Source organism: Gymnodraco acuticeps, unplaced genomic scaffold, assembly GCF_902827175.1.
Source record: "Gymnodraco acuticeps unplaced genomic scaffold, fGymAcu1.1, whole genome shotgun sequence".
Classification (NCBI taxonomy): domain Eukaryota; kingdom Metazoa; phylum Chordata; class Actinopteri; order Perciformes; family Bathydraconidae; genus Gymnodraco; species Gymnodraco acuticeps.
This window is the reverse complement of record NW_022990441.1, coordinates 3,218,347-3,246,129: the sequence shown is the minus strand read 5'-3', so window position 1 is coordinate 3,246,129 and position 27,783 is coordinate 3,218,347. Positions and strand designations below refer to the sequence as shown.

Below are 27,783 nucleotides of genomic sequence, written 5' to 3'. Positions count from 1 at the left end.
AAACACACATCTCTGGCTACATTAAATTAATTATCAGTCTTATTATTCTGGTAGGTAGGCTATATTGGACTGAAACACCATGTGCTATTCGAAAAGCTTGGTGAAGGAACAAGGTAGTTTTCACGTCTCTACCCAAGTAGGGGGGGGTCAGAAGCTCTGACTTTCCTTTGAATTTGACTCACTGCAGGAGGGGTTTTCAGCGAGCTCCTGTGGAGGCAGTGAGCTGAAACTGAGCCATGCAGCGGAGTTAAACATGTTTTTAATTACAAGACTCAGCACATTCTGGGACAGCTGCATTAATTTCCTGTAAGAATCCATAAACTGCTGCCCTGAGGATTTACTGTTAACACGGAGCACTTGGCAACTTGCAATATAAAATGATTTATCATGGGTGGTGTTGATGAAGTTTTAGTAAACGTATGGTTGGGTTAACTCAGTGGTTCTCAAAAAATATCTGTCAGGCCCCCCCATCGCAAATAGTCACGTAATGGGCCAAGTTAACATTTATTAAAATACATCAAAGTGAACGTGAGCATTCCTTTCTCACTTTGCTAGAATAGTGATAATAAAACAATGCTCCATTAGTCTGTGTGGTCAAAAAAACAAATACATGATACAATTGTGCAATCCCTTTGCTAGAACAATAAATTATAATACTTTGCCACTTTGCAATCTGTGCAAAAAAATGAAAAGAAAAAAGTGTGTCTCATCACAGCATTAATGGCTGCAATGAGCCTGCGTTGCACTGCACATTTCTTCAAAACGGGGTTGCAGACTCAGTGGCGGTGCCAGATATTTCTTTTGGGGGTGCTGTGGGGTAGCTTGACGTTTCATAGAGGGTGCTCAAACATTTAGGGTTTCCCATTAATGTACCGGTCGCTACAGTGGAATTTTCTACTGCAACAATCCCCACGCAAATACACAGTGTGACTGTTACAATGAAGGCTTGATAATCAGCTCACGGCATATAGGTGTAAGCAGGGGTAAAGTGGTATTTGTATATGTGGTGTGTGTACCTAACATCCTCTAGGGGGGTCCGGGGGCATGCTCCCCCGGGAAGATTTGTTTTTAAAACATTGAAGTTAAAAGCATCAATCTGGTGCACTTTGAGAGCAACATGAAGAGATCTATGGATACATCTCTCAACACCCATTTGAAACAGAACTGTAACCAGATGTACTTTTTTTTTTCTCTCTCTCTCTCTCTCTCTCTCTCTCTCTCTCAACATCTAGATGTTGAACACAAAAAAAGAACACATTAATGAGCCCAGAGTTTAATTTGATCTGATATCATACCATTGTTTATAAAAACTCACTATAATACAATTCAAATATTCAAACATAGGGTTATACTAAAAAAACTGGTTCATGCCTTACCTGGAAACAGCTCTTGAGAATACGCTCCATTAAGCAGCTCCTCTTGAGCCTTTGATGCAGCTTCAGTTTCTTTGAATGTTCTAAAAGCTTTTTAAGAAGTCCTCATCCTGTTGGCTTAAAACTATCTGCTAATGAAGATCATGTGATCGAACATTTTGGTGAAAGACACGTCAAAAAGCAGACTGATGTTTCCAGCATCCATGAGAGCAGAGATTTGATCGAATCCTAGCACCTAAACAATTCAATTGAATATATATTTTTGTTAGATATAAATTAGCTAGACAGTGCTGGAATTTTTCAAGATAATATACGTTTTTTATCATTCATTAAACGAAGCAAGAGACAAAGAAGAGTAAAGGAGACATGTTTATTATTTAAACTATCACTTAAATAAAAAAGTGCATAGAAAATAAACATGATTAGAAACTTTTCTTTTTACACGTATTTACAACTTTGTTTCCTAATTATACATTCAACCAAGTAGTTTGTGGTCTGTTTTACTGTGGTAGTCATCCTTCATTTTGTTGATGTGTATTGAAAAAACACTTTTTAAACGGGAGAAAATATGATGTTGAAATCATAAATACCGTTATTACGGAGAGCAGGAGGAATAAGACAAAGGTATATTCAAGGCATAAGAAACAAGCTTGTTCATGACCCATGATCCCTCTCTTTCGCACGTCCTACAGCCGCTCGCTCTGTGACACCACATCCCATAGGCTGATAACTTCTATACACAAGAAACAATTAGAAAATTACAAATACGTACTCATCCGACCTCTCCCAAACTTTAACTTGTAAAAGAACAATTCAGGGTGGATGTTGCACAAAATAAATAAATTAAAAGTTTTCAACATCAGCATTATGACTTTCTATAAAAAAAAAAAAACAGTACATGATAAGTACAACCAAAGCTTCGGAGGAGAGAGGTGGGAGACATGAGAGGTTTTCCAAAATGGTAAAACTGCATTTTGGTAAGATCTTTAAAACTTCTGGTGAGTCTCCACTGAACCAAACTCTTAATTTATACCACATCAAGTAAGCCTTCTAAAAAAAAGTCCCTGTTAAAACGTACAAAGAAAAAAAAACATTCACTACATCAACCAGAGGGGATAAAAACAAAATGGCTGACCTCAAGAAGTTTACAACCACCATTAATACAGTTACATTTCTCATCACATAAAAACCGATCCTTTCCAGAAACAAAAGTGAAAAGAAAAACTGCAGTGCTCCTTGTGATGGAGGAACGTTCGCAGGCACAGCAAAATTGGTACTGGATATCAAGATACGAAAGAATGATGCACGTTAAGTTTCATCTGATAGTACTGTAACACAAAACCATTATAGAGTACATTGAAACATTGCTATTAACCATTATAAATCTGCTGTTTTGCTACTGTAACTAAGTTTGTCTGTCCATTCCATATATTGTATAGATACTAAAGTACAAGAAATTACTATGCATGTTTCCGTATAATATTGTTATGTATTTATACTATAATTACAGATAATGACAAAGAGCCACTGGTGTGGCGTGGTAAAATGAAATCCAGAGAAACAACAAACACCATTTCCTTATTGTATATATGCTGTTAAACAGTGGAGTGAATGACTTATTGTTCACCGAAGTGGATCTCGAGGAGTGAGAGTCGTACAGAGCCCTTGGCATCAGTTAACGTGTTTGTATCACCGATGCTGGCGAGAAGTATTGAGCTAACCCAGTGAGAACATGTTGTCCCACAGACAGAAACGCCACTGCTGTTCACACTTTATTATTATTCCCAGTGCTGAAATTAAACCGCTGCTGCCGCCCAGTTTGAGGTCATATCTACATATCGTCCATATGTACCAAGGTTGTTGACGCAAGAACTGAAAACAAATGTAGCTGACAAAGTATCACAAGTCTGGTGTTGTGGAGAAGGAATATACATTCATAGTTGACCTTAGCAGCTGATCCCAGCGAGCCCGATGAAGGTGCAGCTGTACAACCACCGGCCCGTCAGTCACCTCATGACCTGATCTGGGGCCCTAAATGGAAAAGCCTAGCCGAGGTTTGTACACGCTGCACCTTCAGGAAGGAAGGGCTGCCGGAGTGGTCCCTGCCTTCACTTAGTTGCAGAAAAAGAGTCAAGTGCACTTTGCTAGAGCCTCAAACGCTTATCATCAAGAGTAATTCAAAATGACCAAACTCAGTTTTATACCACGGCCTGATGCACAAACTCTAAGTATTTTCAGTGACTATCTGTGCTTGTGGTTTTCAGTATTGGAGTTGCATTGTCTGGAGAGAGGGTTGTTCTATGTGTGTTCAGTGCCCGTGTCACAGCTAAAGTGCAAACCGTGTGGATCATACTTTTGTTTTAGGAAGAAGTGTGGGAGGAACTGCTAACGGCCTTTAGGTGATGACAAAGTCAGCGTGAATGACGGACAACAATAAATTAGTTAAGAAGGGACAAAAACAAAGACTTAAGTCGCATAGTGGAACCTGTCAGTCTAAACAGTCTGATCAAATATTCGGTCCGGGACATGAAGGCTTGTCAGAGAGACGAGGCATGCTCATTTTCAACTAAGGCAAACCACAGGGAGAGTGAGAGAGAGGATAAGAAGTGATTTCTTGATGGAAGTGGTTTCTTTAATAAACAGATTGGCTCGACAGGGTTTTAGTGAATGCTGTTGGTAGCATTAAAATAAAGGCACCTCTTTATGATATGTCTGCAGAGGGATAAAACAGTTTGATGGGACTTAAGTTTTAAACGTGACAAGAGAAACATTTTGTTAGGACTGCCTTGGAGCGGCCGGTAAGTGGACTTGATTCTCGGTGTGGTGTGATGTGGTGACAATAAGGCTGGAGAGAGGAGATATCTGCTATGGATCAACAATCTTTGCTCTCTCAAGTGCATAATAATAGGTCACGACTGCCATACTGCCAGCTAGAACTGGGACAAGGAAAATAACCGTCAGCTCTGAACAAACTGCCCGCGATAGATAAGAGAGCTACTGGTGGACTGAACTCAACGGGACCAAGCCACAGACCAGTGTCAGTCTTTGGAATCAAAGAAAACATTCAGGCTACAAAGAAAACAAAGACAAAACGAAATGACAACAAAAACAACTTCGAAAAGGCAGCGGAATACAAAACATAGAGACCGAGCATTAGTGTCTGTAAACCTCTATTTCCTACAAAAATGGCAACAAAATAAATACGATTCTTAAAAAATATAAATACCATCATTTAGTGCTATTCACTAGTGAGTGCTTTTTAAGTCTTTTTTTGTAGAAAAATATACATTATTTACATTTGTTTTTTCAAAGCAAGCTTGATATTTTCATGTCCATCATAAAAAAGACAAGATAAACAGACAAGAGTTTAAAAGACGTAATACAAATAAAAAAAAACATTTTCCATAGTAATGGTTATCACAACAGGCCAAGAAGAAATCCAGCTGTGTGAAAAGTCAATTCAAGGGCGTGATGTTTGGTTCTCTCTGCTGCTGTAATTTGGAACGAGACTCAAAAGTCAGAGCTTATATAATAATTACCAAAAGCACGTTTGATAATAACAACAGCATGGATCTGTGTGTTTCTGTAAGATCTGCTCCAAAAGATTTTAAATACGTCTACTAAAGCACATCAGTAGGGTTCTCCAGTCCCTTGGCTGTCAGTCCACCAGAATCTCTAGCTGCCTCGCTCTGTCATGCCAGAGGCTTAATCCCACCGATAACATATCGACATAGCTGTCAGACCAAAGTCAATTTAAGTACAACGGATGCTATCGACCTCAGATATCATCCCATACAGGAACGGCCAAAAATAACGTTTTTCTTTTTTAAACAAATCTACATTTCTACCCGCTTGTCTCTTTTTTCTCTCTTCCTTTCTGTGGCCACAGCTCCCCCTGCTGTTTCGACCGGTACAGCTCCTGTCAGGCTGCTCACTGAAAAGCAGCTCCTATTTACAGTGTTAATGTACACACCTAGGGGAAGGTTCCTGTAAATCACAACAGCTCTGAAGGCATCAGCACATATTCAGACAGGGAGATGTACATCAATAACATTCGACACTGCAATATAAATAAAAAAAAGATTTTAACAATTTTTCTTTCTAGTAAAATATCTCTTCCCAGTCCCTTCAACAAATTGCACTTTGGTGTAAAACGGAACCGAGTTCTTTGAATTTTTTCACATCTCAGCATTAGTGGACCGTAAAATATTTTTTATAAAATTAAGGAGGATGGGCCAATGTAAAAAATATGAAGGAGTAACTTTATCATCCAAATGTAAATTAAAGTTAATATTGCAATGCTATGAAGGCCAAACTGTTTCATGACTCACCTCTGAAGGTGATCTCCCCATGCCAACTGTTAATGAGACAAAAGGAGGCACAATATGTTGGAATCTCTACAAGTGGCCCCTCCTCCAAAATGGCCCTTCCTATTTGTACAGTACGACCCGCGGCCGCTGCCAGTGTTTCCTGCCAACACGTGCAGCAGAAACACTCTCAAAGCTCGCGCCCTGATGGCAGCGGTCCTACGCAGGCCGGACCCAGGAAGTCCACCTGAACAATCAGAACATGGCGGCACTGCTCCACATATTTGCAGTCCTCTTTCAGTCATTTAGAGTTCAGTTGAGGAACTTGCGACACTTCTTGGCGCCGCAGTTGCAGGGTAGCTTGTTGCTGGCATCCTCGATGGGGAACTTGTAGTCGTAGGTGAGCTCTTCTCCACAGTAGATGCGTCGAGAGGCGAAGATGACGATGTGCTTCTGGCCGTCCACAGTGATGACCCGGGAGTAGCAGTTGGGCTCACAGGAGTGGTTGATGAAGCGGGCGGCGTTGCCATGCACAGTGGCATCCACCACCTCATAGTCATCGATGCGGAACATGTAACAGCCAATCCCCTTGGAGGGGGGGAAAAAACAGAGTTTTATGGTTTTATGAATGATATGTCATAAGTCAGGTTAAAACATTGAACGAATACATCTTTAACTCAAATATCCTAAGACCTCACCTTTCCATCGTAATATTTCTCCCGTTTGTCAGTGAGCACAGACCGGATGACATTTCCAGAATATTCAATGATCATCTCCGCAGCATCAATGGGTTTCTTGCAGAAAAGACCTCGGCCATGAATGGGAGACCTGTAGAGGGATACAGTTAATTACAGTAATGGTTTAAGACTGCATTTTGTCATGTCACATTGTATATTATCTTCATATTTTACAGCTTTTTATCAGCTTAAAAGATTTATAAATGATTACCTGTAAACTCCAACCATTTCCTTAGATGTGACCTTGAGCTGTTTGAATCTCACAGCCAGGGGAAGCTCCATGGAGGCACGCCTGCAACAGCAACATGAACAATAAATGCTGTGGTCTTAAGTGATAATCTCACAAAATGTTATTTTAGAACTGTTGACAGTCTTAAGCTTTAGTTGATCCTTTAGGGGAGACATTGAAGTGTAGCAGTGGCACAAAGACAGTATGTATTTACTGTGAATACATAACGGAGATTTTGTGTTTTTAGAAACTGACCTAGCTGTCCGGAGCTGCCCTTCATCGTCATCGTCTTCTTGCTGCCTGTACTCAGGAGGCTGGCGATGTTTTGATGCCAAGAAATTGAACATGTCAAATATAGACCTCCTGAAGGGAAAGCAGGTGGGAGAGACAGTAGTCAGAAACACAAACGCACCAGATTCAGAACAGGTTTTTGGCTACAAGTTTGTTTAAAACCGTTTTTTTAATAATGAGCATTAAGTCAGAAAAAGGGTTTTTGATTATCCTGGTCAAGTCAAGTGAAAGTTTATAACTTTATAGCCCAATATCACAAAGCATGACTCAAAGGGCTGTTAATATAATAAAGACAGCAATGACGAACATAAGAAAAATACACAAAAACTGTATTGGCAAACTGTATTGTTAGGCATACAAAGAAGCCTAGGTGTGTGTGTGTGTGTGTGTGTGTGTGTGTGTGTGTGTGTGTGTGTGTGTGTGTGTGTGTGTGTGTGTGTGTGTGTGTGTGTGTGTGTCTTCTTTACCTGTGGTTGATCTCTGCACGAGCCGACCCGTGAGGGTTGATGGGAGGTTCCTCGGTTTCCTCTGGCTTATGGAAGCGGAAGCGGTAGCTGCGACAGTGTCTGGAGCCGTAAAGCTGCTCCAGCAGGAAGACCACGGCCTCGTGCACGACTCCCAGCATCTTCAAACCATTCACACCTGGGAGGAACAAAGACAAACGTTAACAATGAATCATTTACGAACACAAAAACGTATCTATTCTTTGTTTTGTGGGGAAGTTAGCGTGATGCCTCACCTTCAAAGGAGAGCTCATTTAGCCGTGCGTTGGAGCGAGCTTCCTGCACCTTATCAGTCAGGGATTTCCAAGCCTCTGTGAAGGGTCAGTATTTCATATTTAAGTTCAATGTTTTACACACACTTTAATACGTTTTATTACATTTGTAAAGAGCATTTTGCAAGAACAGTAATGATTTGTGTTAAAACATAATCTAAAGCATCCGTTCTTTGTGATAACAAACAGCACTGTGGACTTTATTTTCAGCAACAAGCTCATTATAGCTTTATACTTTTTTTTAAAACAGTGAATGTGAGTTTCTTTGTTCTGACCTTCGATACTCTCACAGCGGATGTGGAAGCCGTCCTCGCTGCAGATTTCAAAGATGATGCCCTTCTTGGGTTTGCTGTCCAGGCCGGTATCCCTGCTGTTTCCCTCTTCGTCAGGTGGTGAAGCCACAGGAAGAGACGCTGCCCCCCCTGCTGCTGATGGTTTGTCTTTCCCCACTACTTTCCCCGGTACCACAGGACCTTCAGATGTCTTCTTTTTACCTAGCACACTAGAAAAGATTTAAGGCAAGCATTAGAGTTATTCTGTATATTCAGTATGACAGTGGGTACCTGGAATCAATGGACGGCTGCATACCTCTTGTTGGTTGCCTTGTCAGCGGGCTTGCCTGTGTCCATGGGTTCAGGGTAGCTCAGCTCTTTGGAACTGCTAGAAAGGAAGATGGGAATATCTTTTATGCAAAGTACTAAAAACAACTGAAAGTTATAGATTAATTCAAGGTGAGATATTCTGCAGTAGTGAGTAATATATGAGAGTAAGAGTGGTAAGTGGTGGAAGCCTGCTAAAGTCAGTTTAACAAAGCATACAGGTAATAAACAGGCAGAACATATCATATCATAAAACAGATTACAGATGCTATTTTGCAGTAAATGTTATATGTGAAGTTTGCTGCAGTGAAGCCCCTGTGTCTTATATGGAGTAAGCTCTGTGCCGGACTCCATTTAAAAATGATCCATATTGCCTGTCAGCAACAGGTAATTAGTGGAATGCTGTGCCACAGCATTCCACTATAGTTTTTCGAATCTTTAATCCCCTTAAACTTATTATTATTATTTCAGCCAATACTTTGGCACTCCATAACTTCAGCTTATTTTCAGCTACAGAAACCATTCAAATATTAAAATATTCAGCCTTTTCAGGAATCGATGGGAAACCTTCAATTTTTTTAAAATATTTTATACTTTTTGAAATATTCAGCTTTTTAAACTCTTTTTTTTAACATTGAAGTACATGGGAGATGAGCCAATACTTTGACTCTCCATAACTTCAGCTTATTTTCAGCTACAGAAACCATTCAAATATTAAACTATTCAGCCTTTTCAGGAATCGATGGGAAACCTTCACATTTTTTAAAATATTTTATACTTTTTGAAATATTCAGCTTTTTAAACTCTTTTTTTAACATTGAAGTCAATGGGAGATGCCTTCAAATCCACTTTTCCTACACCTTGCGCCAAATGCTACTCCTTCCACATGCTTTCAGCTAGACACTTCATTCCAACTTTCAAATGATCACAAGACCTTCAGATATTTTTGATATCTTTTTGAGATATTGAACTTAGTTTGGAGCTTGGTAGAGAGGCCTTTTTCAGATTTTAACATTAGTGTGGATGGAGACATATTTTTTCATGAAAAACGTAGGAAAAGCTCTCCTAGGTTGGAAAAAAAAAAATTTGAGGGCATGAAGAGAGAAAAAGTCCAGCTAGCTCCCAATTGATTCCCATGTTAAATTGTTCCGGATCTTTCTTCAGAGCAGAGAGAAGTACACTTTAGACAAACTGCTCCCATCTCCACATTTTACACACAAAACCCAAAACAAAAACATATTTCAGTTCATTGGGGTTCCCTGATGCTCACGGTCTGGTATTTTTTTTTATAGGAGCCATAGTTTTTTAACAGGTTGCAAAATTGTCAGATATAATCCTCAAAGCATTCTTATGGGACTCAGTGCTGCAGTTGGTTGTCATGGTGTTGCTGGGCAGATTGGAGCCACACACACACACACACACACACACACACACACACACACACACACAACACACACACACACACACACACCACACACACACACACACACACACACACACACACACACACACACACACACACACACACACACACACACACACACACACACACACACACACACACACACACACACACACACACACACCACACACACACACACACACACACACACACACACACACACACACACACACACACACACACACACACACACGACATCATCCAATCAGAGCAGACACCATGGAAACCTTTGATCTCTGGACACACACACAGGTGTTATGATTGGGTGCTCAGGAACAGAAACAAACACTAACAGACTGGACCTATTATTTTCTGTCTGATGGAGACTTCATACTGACTTCAACAGGTTCCACATATTTTATACATTATGGTTTTAGTCGAAAAGTTTGCAGTCAAAATATTCTGCTGCTTTCCCAAGCCTTTTTACTTTATTTTCTCTTCTTAATACAAATTCATTCACTACTACTTACATCTGATATTTAACTCCTTCGGCCTATTTTCAGCTGCAGAAACCATTCAACTATTACATTATTCAGCTATTTCAGGACATCAAGGCTATACATTATTGTTTATACCTTTTTGAAAACCTTTTCTTTTAAATATTAAGCTTTTTCTGCATTTTTATAGCTAAAAGCAGCTACCATTCAGCTAATAACATATTCAGCTTTTTCAGCTAAATTCAGCCGCAAATGTTCACAGTTTACAGCATTCGCACGCATTTTCTGCAGGAAATGCATTTTCTAGTTTTGTAACTTGAGAAGCAATTCAGCCTTTTGGGCTCTCTGACTAATTTGGCATTCAGTTAACACACGAGTCATAATGTTGAACTCAACTCTTGGCATTATTACTGGTGTTTTCCACAGCTGTTTTTGAAAAGGGAAATAATGTGAGAAATAGGGCCCACAGACATATTTCCTTCATAATATGAGTGGTGCGCATTTGATATAATGTATGGGAATGCACATGGTGGTTCATGTAGATACAAAAAAAAGTGATTTGGAAAATTTGCCTGGGCAAAACTTTAAACCAAAATAAAAAATGTCTCAATGTCACATTCTTTATGCAGGACCCTATTGGAGAAGGTCACTGCCAATTCCTCCCATATATTGATGTGATAAAAACAAACCCAAAACACAATACATCTCAACCAGCCATAAATAATAACAGTCTTACCTTGGGTTTGGGCGATGTCGTCCTGCGGGGTTGCTGTGAGGCTCCTCTGCCTGCGCCGCCTTGAGCTTCTTCACGCTGGTTGTGTCTGAACTCTGCCTGCTCCTCTTGGTTTTCTGTTTGCCTTTCTCTGCTCCTGAAGTGCTGGAGTTAGGCTGCCTTTGCTCCGATGATCTGGAGATGGGAGTTATTCTTCTGCTTTGGGTGTGTGCGGAGGTTTGTGTGTTTGTAAACACTCCAACAACACGACCCTTGGCCGTACTTAGAGAGGTGGCTAGAGTAACGTTGGTGTTGTGACTGGAGTCCACAGTGTGGGTTCTGTTGATGGGTTTGGGCTGTAAGTGGACATGACTAACTTCTGTCTTTCCTTGCTGGTTGACAGCCATGCTGATAGTCTGTTGGGACGGCAGGACGCAGATGCTGCTGGCTATAGTTGTCTGCACAGAGCTCAGCTGTGGCATCAGAGGAGCGCCTGCTGATTGAAGGACCATTGGTTGATCTGACAGGCTTAAGCTGTGAGGACCTGCCTTGAACAGGAGGTTGCTAATTGGCCCTGTGATCTCAGTGGAGCCGAGCAGAGGGGTGGAGATGGAGACTGTTCCTGGTGCAAGAAGGCCAGCAGCACCACTAGAGGGCACAGACACAACATTCAGCACTGACCGACTGGGGTTGAGCCCAGAGACTGTGCAAGGTATGAGGTGAGTGGAGGCATCATGGCCCAGGATACCAGGCTGGGCCACACCAGGAATCCTCTGCTGAAGGAGAGTAGTGGGATCGAAGTACATAACCCCGCCTGATTTTGGTCTCTTGATAATATTTGGGACCTTGCGCTGAGAAGTGTAGAGGGTGCCAGGAATGGTAGCAGTAATCTGAGGGGAAGACAGGTTGATTAGGGTCATGTTGGGAGGGCCAACTTCAGATGGGGCCAGGGTGGGCTGGCTACGGGAGGGGACCGGCTTTTTATTCTTTCTTGGTCGAGTACGAGGGATGGGCCTCTTTTTGCCGTGAGCTGAGGCGAGTACAGTCGGGGAACAAGTGAGAGAGGAGGGACTGGACACTATGGCAACACTGTGACTCCGACCAGCTTCTGAGACCAGAATCTGGGGCTCGTGGGGCAACCCGATGAGAAGCCCTGAGGTGGTGCTGGGGACCCCCGTCTGGAAACCTGCCTGTGTGGTTCCTGTGAAGGTGTGAATCTGGGAGGGGTGTGTCATGGTGCCCAGGACTTTGCCTCCAGCAGGAAATATTGGCTTGGCCGTGGATATGGCAGTATTCAACCCTGTGGTAAGTGTGACAGTGTCCATCATTGCTCCGGCACCAATTTTTTGGGCAACACCATTAGGGACGGTCTGAAGAACGTAAAGAGGCTGGAACTGCTGGTTGACCACGATGAGCTTGTCAGGGCCCGGTTTGATGAGTGCTGGGCTGGAAACCTGAACCTGGGATGGTCCTGGGACAGGAACTGGACCGGGGCTGCCTGCGGCTGCAGCGGAAGCAGGGATGTACTTCTGACCCTGAATAGGAAGGGAGGGTGAACTCGGCAGACCCGGGGTACCAGAGCTCCTGGGGACATCCTGGTTCCCTTGGGGTTCAACCACCTGGCCAATGGCAGGGCTGGGAATAAACTGCTCAGGAGTCATGTGACCCTCTGTGACCTGTGTTGTAGTGTCATGCTGCTTCTCTGACGGTGACACACTTGGCCCGGCTCTTTTCTTGCCCCCACTCTTTTCTCCTCCGATGGTCTCTGAGTCAGAGGTCAAGCCCAGCATTGTGCGGTCTGAGGTTTCAGAGATGAGACTCACAGCAGTGTGGTTCTGACTGGTGCTGACGGAAGGGCTGCGTGTTGTCAGGACCGAGAGGTCAGAAGGCAGCTCCAAAGGAAGATAGGGCTCCTCCACAGATATGGAACTATTTACACTACTCTCCACTACACCTCCGCTCTCAGCAGTGGGCAGCTGCTGGGAAAAGTCTTCAAACAGAATATCTTTGGGCCGGTTGACATCCACTCCAACATAGCTCTCATCGAGGAGAAGCTCTGAGGAGGACGGCTCAGACTGCTGACTCAGAGCCTGCATTGACATGGAAGGTGTGTTGAGGACAAATTCCATGATGTCAGATGGCAAAATGTTACCACAGTCATCACTGTTGTTGTTGTCGGAGTCAGATTTAAGAAGGTCTGTACTGAGGGACAGTTGGGCCTCGAGAGGATCCTGACCCTGACTCTGAGATTGGGACTTGACCCCGCCTCCGAGAGGAAGACAGTTTTCTTTCTGGTTCTTTCTGCCTTCTCGCGGGTTGCCACTTGTGGCTCCCCCGCTGTTGTCAGCCTCCTTGCTCGAGTCATGGGGGTCAGCTTTCTCAGTGTGCCTTTCTCGGCCCCTTCTCCTAGGAGTGCCCTTTTGGGCCGTGGAAGAGGAGGTGGCTTTAGTCGTGGTGGTGGTGCTGGTGGTGCAGATGCTGGTATCGCTCTCTGAGCCATCGTCGACGCCATCTAGCTGGCCGATATGCTGCTTGCCTAAGGTCCTGTCAAACACGGCAAAGAAAATATGTCTTATTATAAGAGACAACAGAAAATAATCACAGATAAACACAGGGTACATTCAGCATCAAATCACTCAAGCACACACCTGCAGGAGACACACATCACACATGGCCTGTTTGCTAGCATTAACACTAGAACCGCCAGAGGTCGCTGTATACCTAAAACCGCCAACGGGTAAAATGTACCCGCTATTGATTTTCAAGGTACAATGTTCTTTTATTTATCATACAGAACAGTGAGTTTTGATCGCACAGGGATGACATTTATACCAATAGAATCTGTGGACTCTCAGCTTTTCAAATGATATAGTTTGTGCAGATAGCATGAAGTATAAAATATCGCTAAGAGTGCTGATTTAAACGCTTGGTGTTAGATTTGTGTTTTGTTTAGGTACAAATCTCTCTATCTATTTATAACTATCTACCGATCTATCTGTAATGTTCTGTTCTATGTTCATATAATTGTCTACATAAACAGACGACGCGACTACTTCTCTCATTCCGAGTGTCCATCTTTATTCAACTGGCACGTAACCTGCACACATGCATTACGTCCTCAACGTGAGCTCAGTCATCCAAGATCTTGTATTCTCCAAGATGTTACACTATCTATAACTATCTATCTGTCTATCTCTCTCTATCCATATATCTATCTATCTCTCTCAATCTATCTCTCTATCTATAAGGAACCGCAGTAGACAAAAGGCGTTGCTATAGCAACACGTCATGTTTACGCTATGAGGTAAATATTGCCCGCTGGCGGATATAGGTATAAATGGCATTTTTTTTGGCGGATTTCTCAATCTGACTTCATATTGACAATTGTTAACAACAGAGGGTGCTACATAACACACTTTCAGGAAAAGTCACGGACTGGGAGACTTTAATATGTTATTGAAAACAAGTTGCATACAATCAAAAAACAGCTGCGGGTAAAATGTACCCGTTGGCGGTTCTAGTGTTAAAGGTCCCATGTCATGGCCATTTCCACTGATCATAATTCCATTGTTGAGGTCTACTAGAATAGATTTATATTACATGTATTCACTGAATTTCACTCTCTGCCTTTAACGGCTCGTTGTAGCTCCAATAGCTCCAGCCCCCACCCTCCCTGTGAGCACAGTGTGCTCTGATTGGTCGGGACGTTGTGAATCGCGCTGAGCTCCGTGGAGGTGTTGTTTCCTTGCTTAGCGATACACATCGAAACACAGCCAAACTCATCCTGAGCACACACAAAGTCACAGCCGAAGTAAAAACAATAAGTGTGGCTTGATATTGAGTAAGAAAAAGGTTGATAAACGCTGTGAGAATGGGTCTGCAGAGAGAATTTCGCCTCGAACCCAACTGTCTGTTATCAGCCTGCAGCAGGGAGGAGAAATCAGCAGAGCTGCATGCACTGAGTGTGTGTGTGAGGAAGTCCGTGGATTGGTCAATTTGGACCAATCAGCGGGGGCTTAACGTAACGGCTCCACGGATTGGTCCATTTGGTCACTGTCCATTGATTCTTCCGGGTACCGCATGATGTCATGCGTTACCCGGAAGAATCAATGGACAGTGAAGTATCTCCAACGAGGCGTTTTGGGGAGGTATTTTCTGTGTTAGAGTTTTACTCGCTACAGGGTGTACTTTGAGGGTTTTGACTCTGCACACCATTTACATGCATAAAAACCTTCATAACACACAAGGGGACGGGTAATAACCAGAAAAGCATGACATGGGACCTTTAAGAAACATCAGTTCAAAGAACATTGTACTCTTGTACAAAATATATGAATGCAAGCACTTTAAACTTTTGAAAACTTTATTTGTATAGACTCTTATGGACCCTTTGGTACCATACAAAGCAATCATTGTATCAGAATAATTGTGTGTACTTACAGAGCACTCAGCATGTCCTCCTCAGCTTTCCCTTGAGCCATTTGCTGTTGCTGCTCCTCGTCTTTCAGAAAGCGTTGCAGCTGGGATCCCCTTCCAAGACACTGGTCTATCCCTTCTATGGATGGTAGACCTTCACCAGGGTTGATTATTGTTCGGGTGAAGTTGTAGTAGTAAGGGTCTTTACCCCTCTGTTTCATCTCACTGTCTTCATCGTCGCCGCTGTCCACTGACGAAGAAGAGGAGGTGCTCATATCATCTGCCCCATCCACCTGCCCCTCAGCCGACTTCTTTCGGCCACCGCTCCTCCTCTTCACCACGGGCCCGGTTCCATCCCCACTGCCGTAGAAAGGGAGGTCTTCTTCTCCGTACGAGCGAACCCCGTAGAAAGGCGTGAGGCCGAAGAACATGTTGGAGCGTGCGCGGGCACTGCGTCGAGGATAGCGCCGCTTGGCCGACCCTGACCCGTCACTGTCGTCCTCGTGATGTTTGTCATCCATGCATCTGTCGTGGTCGTCTTCGGGACCCTCATCCTCTGTGCCTTGAGTGAGGAGGCTGTGGTGGTCTTGGAGCTCGCTGTGTGAGTGCTCCTTGCGCAAATCCTCTTCCTCTGTGTGAGTCTGGGTGTCAGATTCAGAACTGTCACTACTGCTGGCAGAGGGCGAAGAGAAGAGGGCGGAGCGTGCAGAGCGACGGGTCACGTGACCGGAAGAGACAGTGGAGGTAGTGGTCGTGGGACAGGAGGAAGAAATACTACCCGCCTTGCCGGTCCCATTGGGGTCAGTCTTGATTAGTGCAGTTACAGTAGGGGGTTTAACGGATCTCTTCTTCTCTCTAGAGGACAACGGCAGCTGGTTAGTTGTTGGTTTGGTGTGAGACTGAGCGGAGGTCTTCACTCCTTTCTCCGGAGCTAATGCCCCCTGCTGCAGCTGCTGTAAGTTCTCCAGACTGGAGCTGTTCTTCCTCTCCGGACAGGAGTAATTTTCTCCGCCCTTCGAGGATGACCTGTCCCCTCCTGGGTTATCAAGCTTCTCCCCCTGAGCCTTTCCTTGGGCTTTGGTGCTGTTTCCAAACACTGGAGCTTTGCTATTGCTGCTGTTGTGGGCGCTGGGGTTTGTAGCAGCATGAGTGTTGGTGCTGCCGGTTGCTTTTGTATTATTGTTCAGAAGGGGAGATTTGTTGCTGCTGTTGCTGTTTTGAAGAGTCTTTTCTCTTTCACGGTCTTTGGACGCCTCTCTGCTGCCTGTAGTCTTAACTTTGGGGTGTTTGTCTTTGGCAGCTAGGGCTGTAGCCGGTAAGGCTAGGAGCATGGAGCCTCGCTTGACAACATCCTCTTCTGCTGGTGTCCTTGAAGACCACACAGGCTTCATAGGTGCTGTTGTGGTTGGACCTGATGAGTGATCAATTGATTTCCTTGAATTGGACTTCTGGAATGAAGGTTGTGGGGACATGGATTTCCCAACGACGGAGTCCTTGTAGAGTGAAGCTGGCATTACATTTCCAGTGGAGCTACTACTCTCTTTCCCTGAGCTGAGCTTGTCCTTAGACTGGGTGATGCTAGAGGTGGGGGTGGCCCGGTGACGAGGCATCATACCTGCAGAAACATCCAGTTCTTTGCCTCCATGTTTCCCTTGCTTGTCCGTCTGCTTGGCGCTGCCACCTCTCTGCTGACAGGTGAGAGCAGCGGTGCCCACAGGGGGGGAGGAATGGCCTGAGATGGCAGGTGCCAGTCGGGGGCTCTTACCCTCACCTCCAGCCTGTTTGGACTGACTGCCAGGGTTACTATCTTTCCCCGAGGCAGAGTCTTTGTTTTTCTCCAAGCTTCTATAACTGGAATCTCTAGAGGAAGGTCTCCCCTTATCAGAGTCTCTGCTTGATGGTCTGTCTTTACCTTGACCTGAGTCTTTTCCTGTTTCCCTGCTATGTTGTCTATGCTTCTCAGAGTCCCTTAACCCTGCATCTCTACTGAGAGACTTGGATTTATCAGTATCCTTATAGCTGGAATCTCTAGAGGAGGATTTGCTTTTATCTGTTTCTCTATTGCTTGACTCTCTGCTAGCCTGTCTCCCCTTCTCAGAGTCTCTGTTAACTTGTCTCCCCTTTTCTGGATCTCTACTAGGAGGACGCCCCCTCTCGGGGTCTCTGCTTAACGTTCTCCTCTTTTCTGGCTCCTTTGCTGGTATTTCACTCTTGTCAGAGTCTTTTTGCGCTGTTTCTCTGGATGATCTGTTCTTGTCCGAATCCTTAGAAGCTTGGTCTTGACTTGAAACCCTCCCCTTGTCCGTGTCTCTGGATGCTTGCTGTCTGTATCTGTCTGTGGAGAACGTTCTACCTCTTTCATTTTCTCTCTGGACTGGACTCTTAGCTGAGTCTTTGCTGATGTGTCTGGACTTTTCAGGGTCTCTGGCAGGGGAGGGGATGAGGGGAGGGGGAGAGGTAAGGGGTCGTGACACAATGTGAGGTGGGGAGGTCACCCCTCTGTGTCTGTTCAGCTGGTGGGAAGAAGGAGAGAGCGAAGGGGAGCTGTGGCGACGTGAATCAATATTCCGCAAGCCGGGGTTCACCAGGGAGTCGCCTACTGTCACAATTTCATGGCTTTGGGGATGAGAGGTACCTCCTTAAAAGAAAGAAAGGGAAATTGAAATGGATACTTATCTGTGAGAATCAAGGACTAGGTCAATTGAAACTCATTTCTACAAACCATATCTAAATTATGTAACGAACGTCTTCTTCTTAAAAAAAAAAGGATGCATATTTACCTGGAGAGGGCATGGGTCTGGGGCCTATGAAGCGCTGACAGGGGGGGTAGCTTGGGTGTCGGTTCCTGGTGTAAACCCTGAGTTTAGGGGAGTCGGTGGGGGAAAGGGTTTCAGAGCGCCTTGGGGATTCAAATGGATCTGGGAAGTCTTGATATGAAAGAAGAAGAATTTAAATATAAACATCATATTTTAAAACATTAAAACCTGAACTAGATCAAGTCAATATAGTTTACCTGCTATGTGAAGTGGGCTGTGGGCTATTGTGCGATTCTCCTCAGGAGCCATCATGCTTTTCAGGTCAGATTCTATCACTGTTGGGTGGCAAACTATTATCCTACAGGTGTACACACAGCGCTTTCTGGCATCCAAAGTACTCCAGTACACCCTTGAACACCTGGAGAAAAGAGAATTTATTCAGTTTGCAATTTAAATGTCCTCCAGGAGATGTACATTAATTGAAGGGATAATAATGATGAGGTACAAAACAATTGTTAGGGAAGACTTTCACGTGAATGAAAAGGTAAAAAAAAAAGAAAGAAAACTCACTGGTATCCTACAGGGAAGAGTTTGCGTTTGCAGTCTGAGAGTTCAGTCAGTATCCCCAAACAATCAATAGTCATGGATCCTGCAATGAAAGTTTTAAAAAAAGGCATTTAGACACTGGGAGTAAATCAAGGAAATGGACATTTATCCACCAACATTTTCCATTGATCAACCTACCTATCATCATGTGAATATTTTCAGGCTCCAGTCCTGCCAGCCACTTCCTCCTGAAGCTAATGCCCTCCAGGTCCACCAGGATCCTGCGGGTCACCTCAAACCCAGACACCACCTGGAGAAAAATGACAAACATAGGAAAGGTGAATTATTATTTATGACAAAGATACAAAAACGTGAACCTACTTTTAAGGTGGCTGCCATCAAATGGCAGATTTGATAGTAATTCGTTTTTCTTACTTCTCCCTTGATGAGGTCCCTGTGCTTTGGACAATAGACTTTCTTGTCCTCCAGGAAGACGCAGTGGCACTGGCGGGCGCACATGAAGTGGTAGTTGCTGGTGCAAGAGGTGAGGCAGCAGCCAACTGTGGCCCCTGGCTTTTGACACTTCTCACAATGCTGAATAAAAAGAACAACAGGTTGTAAATGTCTGGCCAAGAAAACAGTGAAGAAAAAGAGATGATAGACTGAATGTCTTACCAGCTGTTTCCCCCTGAGAACAGCCATGTGAACATTCTTCAGCGAGCCGTCGTCGTCTTCAAAAACTTCGGCGGACCACAGTGCGCAGTTCACATGGGTCCACTCATTCTGACCAATGTACAACAGCCTGCCACCCTCCTGAAACAGTGACAGAGTCATTGTTATGTTTGTCAAAGAGAGTTCAAACAGGTTCAATTCAAGGCTTTATTGTCATTTGCACATTAGCTACAGTGTAGATATGGCAATGAAAAACGTAGGTCACATGCTCTTCCAACATATATATAGGACATAGGACAAATACAACATAAAATAGTGCAAGTAAATACAAATGAAAGTTCCTGACTCACATTAGTGTTTTCATCCCCATACTTGAGACACAGAACACATTTCCTGTTATCACTGACGCCTGGCGGAGGAGGAAGCTCTAGGCTGTCTTCACGATCTGTAGACAAATAATTTAAAATAAAATCAATAAGTGACAAAAAAGCATGCCTGTAAGTATTTGTATATATATTTGCATGATAGCTTACCAGGCAGCAGTGGGGGTGGTGGAGGTAGAGATAAAGGGAGAGGAGGAGGGGAAGCTGGAGAGTCTGGTTCACCGGGGGTTTTGGGCCGAGGGGCTGGGATGATCTTTTTCATGAGGTGGGGGAGCTCAGCGCGGGAGAGCTCCTGTCTCTCCTGCCACTGGGCGTAGTTGTGGTCCAGGGAGGGAGGAAGCACAGCGTTGGGGAGAAGCCCGCTGCTGGGGCACCACGGAAAACAGAGACAGGCAACATTAATAAGTGTGTCAGTGCTAACAATGATTGGGTCATTTACAAAGTTGAGATTGCTTATTGTTTGTTATAACTGTTTTTTTTTTACCAGCAATCAACTAAATGAAAAATATCCCTCAATGCAGACGGAAAGTAAAACAAATACAATATTTTATGAAGGGTGTTAGAGAAAGTGATAACAGATTTGAAGTGATATTGAAAAGCAATACAAGAGTCTTTAATCCCTCCAAGGCTTTTACCAAGAAGCCATAAAAGTCATATGACTATAATGTGAGCAGTTTTACCAAGTCAAGCAGTGATGGTTAATTGGTGTTTTGTGAAGTCTCATAACTTAATACAGCAGAGGCAGCTAAACAGGCATTTAAAGGATCACTAATACTAAATCCAACACTGACCACAAAGTAAACCACAAATATCTATCAAAGAGTCTTCAAGTGTTATGTGAAGCTTTTATGGTTTGCCTCCCACAATGCCTAGAGGACAGGCAGAGTAAATGGTCTGGGAAAGCTGATATCTATACGAGTGAAAGAGAGAGTTAGTAAATGAGTGTGTGTGTGTGTGTGTGTGTGTGTGTGCGCGTGTGTGTGTGTGTGTGAACAAATCCAATATGCATTCAATTACAGAGGGTTCACATAGCCACAAAGCATTGACTATGAGCCTTGAGTAATTCCTTCAGATAATATCAAATGATTACCCAGTCATCCCTGTAAACAGCATCAATTATTCATTATGACCATTTCATTATTTATCATGGATGTAAACGCACAAAATAGTGTCTGATCCCACCCACATACTCCACCCAGAATTCCAGCTCCTACCTTCTGGTAGAAGATTCAGGGTTCCCAAGAGCAGGCTGAACCGCTATAAGCACTCATTCCTACCAATGTCCGTTAAACTTCTTAACATTGACAGGAAATGAAATGTAGTCGAAGTCAAATGTAATGAAATGTACTTTTTTAAAATGTTGGCCATGAGGGTTGTGCAATAGGTCGCCATTGTCAGTATGTGCGTCTGCGTGTATTGTGTTTGTTCAAACGGTGTATGATTGATGATATGTGTATGTCTCTTAAATGTCCACTATGTTTGTATATTATGTACATCAGTGTTTCTCAAACTTTTTCATACCAAGGACCACTTAACCAATAAAAAAACACTCGCGGACCACCTAACTCCACAAATATCCAAAACACATCGTTTTTTACAAATCGCCTGAAGATTGTACAAACAAGTGGCAACATGTGTGATGAAGGTGCTTATCTGAGCTATATCATGCAATTGAAAGTGAAACTTAAGCTCGTTCCATTGCGGAGATATTGCCGCGAGAGTGCGAACAACTTAAATAAATGTATTTATTTCAAATGTGAAATGTTACCAATATACTCACGGACCACTAGGGGGCGCTCACGGACCACCAGTGGTCCGCGGACCACACTTTGAGAAGCACTGATGTACATGTATGCGGAACTGCTGGACGGAGCCCAGAACAAATTTCCTTACGGGGACAATAAAGTATATCGTATCGTATCGTATCGTATCGTATGTGCACTTATCAATAGTGCTGCTGCCCTCCGTGAATATGTTTGAGGCTACTGCTCAGATGCTTAAATACACTGAACTGATTGCATCTTATGGGAGATGGTTTCATTGAGCCTGTATTCTCTTGTCAATAAAGAAACACGTGAAGACATACATGTTGACTTTATCTTCTCTGTTGATGTCTTTCAAAATGACATCAATCAGAATGTATAGGTCTCCTGTGGTCTATTACCAACTTACATTCACCACTAAGCTGTCCATTGGGCTCATTAAATCAGAGAAAGTGTGGAATCAATATAATTACCCCAGCTTTACATCTGAACTGGTCTTGCTCATCAGTCATTATCTTGAAATGAGGCATATTGAAAGAAAACCACTCCACCACTATCTACTCCACTCAGGCCCTTTAATGAATGATTTATTGAATTCTTAAAGAGACTCTTTCTGTATTTGATGTAATGGCAATGGTAATGTTATAGGTCCTGCTCGCACCTGGTCATGCGTATTGTGTGACCACTATCTTCCCGAACATTACAGACATTATTTTGCCTGTAGCATGCTAGTAATATGAAGCCTTCTGCACACAAATGAGTGAGAACAAAAATGAACATCACAGACTTGTAGATGTCCTTAATCACTCAAAACGATAAAGAGACAATCAGTTGAATTCCTGATCCTCCTTATTTCCACTTACTAATTCGGATTGGTTTTGTTACAGACAGCCCCCACATTTGATAAATATTAGTTCACTGCTTTCTGGTTTTCTCCTCTATACAGATGATGGTGCAGCTTCTCCAAGGGAAAACCACATCTTACTACTCATTTCAATAATTATAGAGCACAGTTCTTGAAAACTGCAGCTTACAACAAGCTCTTTGGAAAGGTTCATATTACATGAGTAGTATTATATTCAAAGGTTATTCTCTGTTATAACAATCATAACGGTCACTACAGGTTTGGAAAATTCCAGCACATAACACACAATTCTAATTTAGATTAAGAGCACTTTGAATTTCAAATTCTGGTTATGTCAGTTTGAGCTTTCTTTCATTGTTTAAATTTCAAACCCTTTAAATCAAAATTGCAAAATATACCTGATTTCCAAAAGCCTCAACGCATAACAGTGTAAAGAAAATTCTAGAAGCAACTTATGGAGACAAATTATGGTTTACATAACTCTACTGTGTAACAATTGCACACTGGACACACTAAGTTATTGGTATAACTTCTTGTACTACGGTGCGGTAGACACTCACTTGGAGACTTTTTGCCGTTCCCAGAGCCTGGACTCTTTCACTTTGAACCACGGGAAGATTCGGTCCATTTGCTGAAACACAAAACATTTAATGAAGTTTGCATATCAGCCTCGTAAAATGCATTTGTAGCAAGCTTTTGGCTAGCTTAATGTTTCCATACTCCACGAACAAGAATATTGCTAGGGTGTTCGTCAACCCCATATTTACTCTTGTTTTGGGAGAAGCATTGTCTGCATAGAGTTTTGCCTCGTTAAATTATCAGCGTTGCGTCTGTTTCCTTGAATTCATGCTAATGATCTGGCACCTGGTTGCTACGTTTTAGTATACACGCCACACGCTTTTACTTTGTCTGTACAATGTCTTTTTTATTGCCACTAAATTTGCCTTTAACCTATGATATCCTTTAACCTAGAGGATAAAGTAGGGCTGCTCGATTATGGCAAAAATCATAATCTCGATTATTTGGGTCAATAATTGATATCACGATTATTAAAAACGATTATCCATTGACTTTGAAAACATCCATTTATTTAAAAAAGAAAAGAAGTGAACTGTATGTTTTTAACAGTTGATTACCCTGAACTATATAATTCAACTGAAAAACCAATAAAAAGTTTTTCTTTTTTTATAAAAAATAAATAAATAATCGTTTTATTTCGATGATGTTGTTTTTATAATCGTTGCAAGCCAAAATCGTAATTTCGATTAAAATACGATTAATTGAGCAGCCCTAGGATAAAGACAATATTTATTTACATTTGAACAAATATCAAACATGTGCATGTAGGCATGTGGGTAAAATACGTATCTGAAAATTGTATGAGGTTATTGAAAAATAAAAACTGCCTGACATGACCTAATGTGTACACCTGTTCAACTGTTTTTCATTGTGGAATTTGAGAGACCTTGTGAACTGCACTTTCATTTGATTTGTTTTTGGTGGTGTTGAAAGGACTGACATGATCCATATGACCTAGAGTGGATTTGAGGTTCTTACCCTAATGAAAAAGGATTTGACCATGCTGTTGGCTTTCCTGCTCTCAGGCTGGCCACCATCACTGTTGATGGCCGTCTGAATGATTCTCGCAATGTCATCACTGAACTCCAACTGTGGATGAAATGAGGAACAGACACACACACACACACACACACACACACACACACACACACACACACACACACACACACACACACCACACACACACACACACACACACACACACACACACACACACACACATACACACACACATACACACATACACACACACACACACACACACGCACACACACACACGCACACAGACTGGTTGTAAAAACAGTGAAGTGAGGATGAAGACTGGTTAAAGGTCAAAGCTGCTGTAGCTTTTTATGTTGATACTTGAAGTAATTCAAAACCTCTCATATGGTCTCTTGAAAAAGCACCAGATCCAGTTTGACCAGCGATACTGCTCAAACAATGACATGCTTACCACTGAATTGTAGCGACCTTGATCCATCTTTTTCTCAACAGACTCCAGGTCTGCAGGGGAGTCACTGGGAGGTGTGGAGGTGACCTCTGTCAGGACAGGAGGATCTGGGCCCTCTGGGGAGCGACGGGATGGAAGACTCTCCTCTGTTTCTGGGTTCAGCTCCGGAGGCTTCACCGCCTGCGCCCAAGCCAAAGCATTCAGTTAATATCTCACCATTATACTCATGTATCTGTGGTTTCTGCTTCAGCTGTTTGCAACTTAAACATGTGTATCATGCAAATACAATTAAAAACTTAAAATCCATTTAAGTACACAAATGATAAAGGAATTCGTACTGGAACCACAGAAGAAGAAACATCAGTGTGTATATCTCACCTGTCTGTAGCGTAGCAGGTGTGAGGATGTGCGTGAGTTGAGCAGTGCAGTGAGGACATGGCGAACGCATCCCTGAAGCTCCCTCTCCAACACCGTCCTCCACTCGGCCGGATGGCGCTCAGTACATTTGGTGCAGGTGTAGACAACGCTCTCTGGCAGCTTTGATAGCAGCTCGTACATTTCATCTGGGGGACAGAGACAGAAGACAGGTCATTATTTCTGCAATTATTAAGTGACATCACTCACAGGATGGCTGTCAGTCAGCTGCAGAGACACTGCCAACTGACGGGGCAAATTAAGTGCAACACATGCTGCTGAATACTAAAGTCAGCACTCGAAGTAAAAACACAGTAAACGTTGTGTGTTTTAATACCTGTCAGATTTTCACACTTGGCATGAACCCAATGGTTGCAACGGCTACACTCCATCATCTTGCTGTCGTAGTCATCATCATCGTAGCACTTATCACACAGTGGGCAGAAGTTTCCTGAGAGAGAAGATGGCACAGTGAGTTAAAACCGCTCAAATATCAAGGCTGTCACCTTCCTCAAGTTACAGAAAGAGTGTTCAAAATACAGGTCAGATTCTTAGGAAATCCTTCTCTTTAATCTCAGAATGAATCCCAGGTGGTGCATATGTACTGCCTACTTCAAGCTGGGGTAGCCAGTTATTACGAAAAGGCACAACAACAAAAACAGGCTTTGAAAACACAGCACTTCCTTCTCTTGCTGGTCTGTAAAAGGACCTGTAATTGGTTAAAGTTCACAGACAAGATTTTCAAATGCGTGATGACAGAGCTAAGAGGAGGTGCAGAAGTCTAGTTTTCTTACAGACCTCTTGAATTTGAATATAGTGAAAGATTTTTACGATATTTTTTCGAAATATAAAATCAACAAAAACTTGCCTACCCCTGCTTTAAAGTGGAACTGTCATGCTATATTTGAAATATATATTGTAGGGCCATACCTATATAAAATGTCTGTAAACATTTTTTTCTAAACACCAAACAGATCACCCATTGTAGCCATGCCTCATACTGCTCAAACCCCTCTTTTGAAGCCCTGTTTAGAGAAATGCAGATTTTGGGTCCTAAAAAAATAAATAAGAGGAGGCGGAGCTAATGCCTGATCAGAATTCTACCAGAGATAAAGTTAAATTCTGCTGTGATAAAACGCCATCCTGAAACAGTATGGAGCTCAAATGCTTTTTCCCTTGCGGGTTTATCACATGGTGAGTTCCTTTTTTATTTCCTGCTTTTTAAACACATGTGCTGTTCAGTACAGGTTAGCTCTGAGTGTTAGCGAGGCTTGCTAATGTAAACAAAGACGTCCAAAACACGTCAGGCATTGTTTCTGATAGCAACTTTCTGTGGGTCTGTCGCCGAATTGACGTCAGTTCGGATGGAATCTGTATCCGCTTGTTGTACACCCGTTTTTAAAAGATTTGGGTACGGAGGAAAAGAGAGAGGGTTTTATTTTCTGACGCTGCTTGAGTTCCCCGACGCAACGGGAACACATATTTATGTATAAAAGACATCACAAAGTGCATTTTGCATGATAGGTCCCCTTTAAGCATGAACAGCCTTTTGGGCTCTGCATGTTTGTCACTTACCTTTAGCAAAGAGTTTGGCACAGTCATGACACATGGAGAAGTCATGTGACCACTGGGCATCCGAGGACTTCCCAGGTTTAGTGGCTCCACAACTCTTACAACGCACACACTTGGTGCACACCTGTAAAGAAGGAACACATAAATAAGGTGGTGACAACATGGACAAATCCGGCATGCAGTTGTGTAAAGAGCAGGAATGGTGTGAAAGTGACACTGTGAGGACTGAGGAGTACAATGTTTTCATAGACGCTGCCTGTGAGAGGGTGCCATGAATGTAAGCAACACTGTTGTGAGAGTTTGGAGAAATGTGTGAACAAAAGGTAAGAGAGAAATGTGTCAGCATACTGCAAAAGTTTGGTCAGACACTGGTGTAACTGTTACAGTTACATAAAGATGAGAGGAGTCTAAAGGAAGAGTGGTGTGTATCCATACCCAGACTCTCTTCTTCTTGGTGGGTCTGGTTGGGTGGTTGGGACCCAGGCACTCTGGGTGGTAGCTGTTACGGCACTTATCACACTCCAGCAGCTGCTGCTACAATGACAGAGGCCAAAAGTGAGATGGGATTGTAAAAATAGCAAATGAGGCGAACATTTTACCGTCCATGAACAACAAACAAAACAGTTCTGGTGACAGGAATTAGATACAAATACGTCACCTTTTACTGACCTGGAATGGTAGCATTCACCTTAGCCAATCAGCGGTGTTATGAGCTAGATTCAACATAACAGTGTTCTCAAGTCATAATAATGTGGTAGCATGATACTCAGAGCTCGAACTATGTGTTTATTGAGAGCCACATTCATAAGCGGGCGTCATGGACCATGAGATTATCTAAGGCTTTAGGAGGAAGCTTTAGTGGGAGCTGTATGGAACTCGTCAGGTTTAAGACAGCAACTTAAGTGCAATCATGTTTTTGGATTTGGCTCGACACAATTAGCGACACACACAGCTTTTTTCTTTTCTACTTCCACACAAATACCCATCCATGCGTACCAAAATGAAAAAAAGACATGGACAGGTTTACAATTGTTTCATGAGACTTTCTCTCTATGAAACTGAAATTGTTTTGCTTAATATTCAAGGCACATCAAAGGTTGCCCCTATGTAGCAATATTGTTTTTATTGTGTTCCTGTTTTTTTTCTTTTTTCGTCCACTTGAACGCTGGTGCACTTGAATCTACATTCAGTTGACACACATCCTGCCAATGGTTTTACACCACTTCCCTGATGTGCAGGTGGCGGTAACACGCAGAGAAACACAGAAATGCACCAGCAAAGTCAGGAAATGCCGTTTTGCCCCCCTGTGCTGTATAATGTTAAAGATAACATAGACAGCTAAGGCAGAAACTCCACAGGGCCCCTTCAAATGGGACTTCAAATATCATCTCACATCATGCACAAATTACACAGTACTTGAATTGAATGATTATATCATGGCAGGA

The 27,783-nt window shown here is 42.9% G+C and overlaps 1 protein-coding gene across 6 annotated transcripts in view; it reads right to left on the bottom strand.

Moving 5' to 3' along the window:
- Positions 1-1,724: 1,724 nt before the first annotated feature.
- The window catches only part of kmt2a (lysine (K)-specific methyltransferase 2A), a 48,833-nt gene continuing 22,774 nt past the window's right edge, over positions 1,725-27,783 (bottom strand). The window contains exons 10-34 of one of the 6 annotated variants that reach the window (XM_034225665.1): positions 26,774-26,872; positions 26,342-26,462; positions 25,104-25,217; positions 24,731-24,915; positions 24,356-24,532; positions 23,881-23,991; positions 22,884-22,954; positions 19,846-20,060; positions 19,663-19,757; positions 19,316-19,453; positions 19,076-19,234; positions 18,839-18,950; positions 18,665-18,743; positions 18,352-18,512; positions 18,119-18,265; positions 15,363-17,976; positions 10,947-13,466; positions 8,301-8,372; positions 7,988-8,214; positions 7,677-7,751; positions 7,405-7,579; positions 6,902-7,009; positions 6,629-6,709; positions 6,379-6,508; positions 1,725-6,268 (exon numbers count right to left, since the gene is read on the bottom strand). In XM_034225665.1, the coding sequence (XP_034081556.1) occupies positions 5,993-6,268; positions 6,379-6,508; positions 6,629-6,709; positions 6,902-7,009; positions 7,405-7,579; positions 7,677-7,751; positions 7,988-8,214; positions 8,301-8,372; positions 10,947-13,466; positions 15,363-17,976; positions 18,119-18,265; positions 18,352-18,512; positions 18,665-18,743; positions 18,839-18,950; positions 19,076-19,234; positions 19,316-19,453; positions 19,663-19,757; positions 19,846-20,060; positions 22,884-22,954; positions 23,881-23,991; positions 24,356-24,532; positions 24,731-24,915; positions 25,104-25,217; positions 26,342-26,462; positions 26,774-26,872 (8,262 nt within the window). In that variant the 3' untranslated portion in view covers positions 1,725-5,992. The remainder of the gene's footprint in view (positions 6,269-6,378; positions 6,509-6,628; positions 6,710-6,901; positions 7,010-7,404; positions 7,580-7,676; positions 7,752-7,987; positions 8,215-8,300; positions 8,373-10,946; positions 13,467-15,362; positions 17,977-18,118; positions 18,266-18,351; positions 18,513-18,664; positions 18,744-18,838; positions 18,951-19,075; positions 19,235-19,315; positions 19,454-19,662; positions 19,758-19,845; positions 20,061-22,883; positions 22,955-23,880; positions 23,992-24,355; positions 24,533-24,730; positions 24,916-25,103; positions 25,218-26,341; positions 26,463-26,773; positions 26,873-27,783) is intronic. The other 5 variants (XM_034225666.1, XM_034225667.1, XM_034225668.1 and 2 more) reach the window with 5 other exon arrangements.